Source organism: Triticum urartu, chromosome 5A, assembly GCF_056163025.1.
Source record: "Triticum urartu cultivar PI428250 chromosome 5A, HENAU_Tu73, whole genome shotgun sequence".
Classification (NCBI taxonomy): domain Eukaryota; kingdom Viridiplantae; phylum Streptophyta; class Magnoliopsida; order Poales; family Poaceae; genus Triticum; species Triticum urartu.
The window spans coordinates 678536321-678541407 of NC_141877.1; the positions used below are offsets into that span (position 1 = coordinate 678536321).

The window sequence follows — 5087 nt, forward strand, 5'->3', positions numbered from 1 at the left end:
TGGAGGACTCCCATTTTTTTGAATTTTTTACGGTGTTTTAAAAAACCGGCCGATTTCATCGCGGCGGCCGTCTGTGGCTAGGGTTTGAGCTGTGCAAATCTATTGTCGATTCTATAATGAAATGCCTACCTGTGAAGCTAAAAAGCATTTTTAGTGAAAATAACGGGCAAGCTATGGAGGACCCGCAGTTCAAATTCCAGTCGGTTCCAGCTGAATCGGCAGAAGGTGGTCTGAATTGCCGGGAGTAGCTACGAGGGTCGGAAATGCATGCTTTTTGGCAAGCGTCCGTAAAATATGGTCTACTTTGAGATAGACATGGAATGACGCCGTTTGGGGTGACCCTCCTTGTAGCCGCTTCACGAAAAACCCATGTCTTTAGCATTCAAAAAATGAAAAATGGTTTTTGAATTTTTTTTACGGTGTTTTCAAAAACCGGCGGATTTCGTCACGGCGGTCGTCCGTGGCTAGGGTTTGAGTCATGTTTTTAGCATTCAAAAAATGAAACTTATATTGTTTCATACATGAGCATGCACAAAAACCCATAATTTTATCTTTCATCCATGAGCATGCATAAAAAATTTCAATTCCCATCAATTACCAAACTGAATATTCATTGTTAAGAAATTGACATGTTTAGATGACACTGTCATACAGCATCCATGAGCATGCACAAAATTAAACCTGACATACTTAACATTGACATGTTCAGATTACACTAACAAGCTTAAACCTAACATGCTTAACATTGCCACTTCATTTTCTTAACATCTTCACTCCTCCTTCTTCTCCTTCATCAATCTGATGCGCTCAGAGTGGAGAATCCCAACGCGGATGTACTCCTCTACCACAATTGGCATGCTCCTGTTGCCAAGCTGTGGGATTGCAGGCGCCACCACCATCGCGAGGTCATCGTCCGCCACCACCATAGCAAGGTCGTCATCCGCCACCACCATAGCAAGGTCGTCGTCCGCCACAACCATAGCAGGGTCGTCATCAGCCACCATCATAACATGGTCGTCATCAGCCAGAATAGGCTGCTCCTCGTCATCCCCGCTGCTGCTCCCATTGCCTGGCCGAATGCAACAAAGTGTGAACATGGTGTTGTCGTCGTGCAGGTAGAGGAAGCCTAAAGGGCATGAAGAAGAGAGGCAGAGAGCTTACTGGCATCGTCGTCGTGCTGGTAGTACATGAGGCACATGGTGTTGTCGAACATCTTCATGGTGAACATGGCATCGCCGTCGTAGCGGAAGACAAGGAAGTATCTGAGCTGTAGCTCATGGGCGTGGGCGAAATGCTCCCAGCCGGGCCCTAGGTACATGTGGCCTTCACCATCGAACACCACCAGCACGTCCCACAACCTGTGAAGCCCACTGCCGGCCTCCCGCAGCTTCACTTTGTGGGGCTCACGGCCGGCGAGCATCTTCGCAAACGTGTCAGGCAGCCTCCGCAGCGAGGGTCAAACAGTGGTTAATTGTGGCAATCAAGCACTAGACATCAGAGTGATGATAAAGAAATGAGTGATGATAAATATACCTGCCTACTGCAAGATTTCTCAATTACGATCTCGAAGAACTCGAAACCTTCCAAGCCAGCCATCTCACTTCTCTGAAAAGCAGCATTGTAAATAAAACAACAGGACTGGACAGAAATAGGAAACAAGCACTTCAAAACAGTATAATAATTACTACATGTGTTTGCCAGGGCCTCAATTTGGAATACTACTATAAATGGCAATGGCCTCAATTTGCTCCTACTATAAACAAGCACATCAACGTCAATAGCATAGTAAACTAACACAACAACAACAACATCATCAGGTGACCACCAACAACAATAACACTAAAATCTACTATAAATTGACCAGAACACAGCAATATAAATTGACCAGAACCATATCTACTATAAATTGACTAGAACCATATCTATTATAAATGGACCAATAGTGTACAGCAAAACAACAGTTTCAATATTACAATAGAAAGAAGTCTCAGGTTTATCAAGCACAACAAAACAACAGTGTGACTGAAGAAAATTATAGCAGGAAATACTTCATGCATCATCAAGAGATTATGATCATTTCTGACACTGGCCTTTCTCAACCTTTTGAGCCAGCATGATCACATTATATGATGCACACATATGCAAACTTCTATGAATATAACATCAAAACAGAAACAACAAGAGACCAAGAAAATCTTAGCGGTGCAAACACCTAGATAGAATTGTATTTGTACACATCAAAACATAAGCACCAACATAGCAGTGCTTAGCATGATCACATTGTATTTGCACACCTACATAGCAGTGCTTAGCCACTCGGGTAAAACATTACAAGAAGAAAACAAATTAGAACACACTAGTGTCTCACTGCCTCATAATGCTCATACTTGCTGCATATCAAATGGCACAGAACATTCTACAGCTCATACCAAGTGTCTCATACATCTGTACTTATCTAATTCCTTAACTGAATCCTTAACTGAATACTTGACAAGAACCCTTAACTGAATAATCCTTGACAACATACTTCCCACTCTTATCAAAAGGCACAAAGCATACTTGACAGCATAATCCTTAACTGAATCATTTCCCACTAATCAAACACTAATCTAATCCAACCCTAATCTAATCTAATGCAGTCCGAATCAAACCCTAACCAAATCAAACCCTAATCTAATCCAATCCCTATCTAATCTAATCCAATCTAGGTGATGGCAAGAACCCTAATCTAACTAGTAGCAGAAAACTAATCCAACTAGGAAGGAGAGAGAGAGAGAGGAAGGATTCATACCTCGGGAGAGAGAGGAAGGAGTCGGCGGCGGTGGGAGAGGAAGGAGTCGGCAGCGGTGGGAGAGGAAGGAGCCGGCGGCGGTGGGGAGGCCGGCGGTGGGAGAGGAAGGAGCCGGCAGCGGTGGGCGGCGTCGTCGATGCAGAGGAGGAGCGGGTCGAGTGATGAGGAGAAGTGGGAAAAGAGAGGGAGCGGGTCCACTTATCAGTGAGTTCTGTGTTTGCTACGTTACTGGTTTTATATATTGAAAAAGGGTGGGCATAGATTACAAGACAAACAGCCTCTTCCTAGCCCAGTGGTCGAAACATAGTGAAATAAGTGTCAGGTCGTGGGTTCGAGCCCCCCGCGCGCATATTTTTTGGCCACGCGCATATTTTTGGTAGCTTGGGTACAATAGCAAAATGGCCCACTTGTCAGCGAGTGGGTCGAGTGGCCCACTCTTCAGCGAGGTGTGTGCTTGATACTTGACTAGTTTGATATATTGAAAAGGGTTGGCATAGAGTAGAAGACTAATAGTCTCTTCCTAGACTAGTGGTAGAAACATAGTGAAACAAGCGCACGGTCGTGGGTTCGAGTCCCCGCTCGCGCATATTTTTTTTCTCACAATGAAATAAAACAGCATCACATCACAACCAAAAACAGCATCTGCTACAGCATGTGCATCTTCAGTTCACCAAAAACAGCATCACATCACAACAAAAAACTACATCAGTATCTTCATCACATCATTTGGTATTGTATCTTCACCATCTGCTACAACCATAAATCTCATCCACTGAAGAAATTTTATTCAGTTTGATATCCAAAATGCACAACAAGTGTTTTGTATCCAAAATGCCTACAAAATACTACAACCATCAGGATCACATCAAATGCTTACACAAGGAAATCAAATGTTTTGTATTTTGCATCAAATACTACAACCAACATTTTGTTACAGGATCACACCGCTACAGCCATCAGGATCTTCAAGCATTTTGCTACCTGGAGATAATTGTAGTACATCAAGATCACCATGCATATGCACAAGAAGGAAAACTACAGAGAGTTAGAAGGATCAACAAGGAGACCAAATTTACCTTCATGTCCATTTGCTACTCATCGTCATCGATACGAAAACAAGGAACTCTATGCCCACTCCTATTTTCCTCATCATCACTACAATATTGCAGCATAGTATGATCAGTCCGGTTTTCCTCATCCTCGCTCTCATGTCCATCTGCTACCACCTTTCTTCTTTTCTTGATGCCTTCAAATGTTGCAGCACCAACGATCACACGTTCCCGGTCCCTTCGCACTCTGCTTTGCACCGGAACTTCCATAGAGTCATCATTTGCTTGCAACGGAACTTCCGTAGAGTCATCATCTTGGTATGTTAGTCCACCATCACCGGGGCCCTTTTCCACTTCAGTTTTAGTCACACTCTACAAGTGTCTGTGCTAAAAGTTTTGCACAACTCGCCATTTTCCGTGCAAAAGAGTGTCTGGCAGATAAAACACCATTGTTGCTTGTGTTGTTAGAATAAAGGGATCACTCTTATACCAGCACCTTGCAGTGTTGATGCTTTTGAAGTGGCCATCATATTTGACAAAAGAGTCTCTCTTCTTCTTGCTACCAAGCTCAAACCAGTCACATCGAAATAAGACAACCGAGCGATGGATGCCTCCACTAGAGTTGTACTGCAACTCTACGATGCTTCTCAACTGACCATAGAAGTCAATGATCTCACCATCATGTGACCCCTCAGTGACAATTCCACCATTCTGTGTCTTCCTTTTTTCCTCGCGGTCAACGGTGTGGTACCAGACACCGTCAACAATGCATGCTGAATACACTCTCACTCGCTTATCCGGTAAGCATGCCAAAGCAAATAGATCATCATTGACCTTCTTCTCCTCATGCAACTTTCCAATCTGCACAAATAAACCATTTAGCAAACAATGGTATTTAACAATTGGTGAATAACACAGAAAACATAAAACATGTGGCTAAAGATCTCACATGATTCTTAAACCAGTTAGCAAACCCCTTGGCAACCCTTTTATCAACATGGATATGTCTTTCTTCCTGATTTAACTCTTCCTTAAATTTCCTGCAATGCCAACAAAACATGTGAATTAAAACATTAGGCTGGTGCCAACCCAAGCAAAAAAAATATAATGAGTGCACAAGATATAACGTACTCGATATATGGTAGAACCTCGCCGCAATTGCTGAGCACAAACCAAACCATCTTGTCATACTCATCACCAGCCTCCAAGTATTGTGAGGCTCCAAGAAAGTTCACACCATGGTTGAA

At 43.2% G+C, this 5087-nt stretch overlaps 1 protein-coding gene across 1 annotated transcript; it reads right to left on the reverse strand.

The window, feature by feature from the left end:
* Positions 1 to 770: 770 nt before the first annotated feature.
* On the reverse strand, positions 771 to 1596 carry LOC147974066 (uncharacterized). The gene is made up of 3 exons (XM_087524899.1): positions 1535 to 1596; positions 1162 to 1445; positions 771 to 1069 (listed from the first exon to the last, which is right to left on the reverse strand). The coding sequence occupies exons 1-3, from the start codon at positions 1594 to 1596 to the stop codon at positions 771 to 773; spliced, it is 645 nt and encodes a 214-aa protein (XP_087381025.1).
* Between the last annotated feature and the right edge of the window lie 3491 nt (positions 1597 to 5087).

Excerpts from the sequence above, each read along its gene's own strand:
- LOC147974066 (XM_087524899.1), bottom strand. The coding sequence starts at position 1,596 with ATGGCTGGCTTGGAAGGTTTCGAGTTCTTCGAGATCGTAATTGAGAAA. Across the intron at positions 1,446-1,534 it reads GAGAAATCTTGCAGTAGGCA|GAGGCTGCCTGACACGTTTG; the intron begins GGTATATTTATC and ends ACCCTCGCTGCG. Across the intron at positions 1,070-1,161 it reads CCAGCACGACGACGATGCCA|GCAATGGGAGCAGCAGCGGG; the intron begins GTAAGCTCTCTG and ends GCATTCGGCCAG.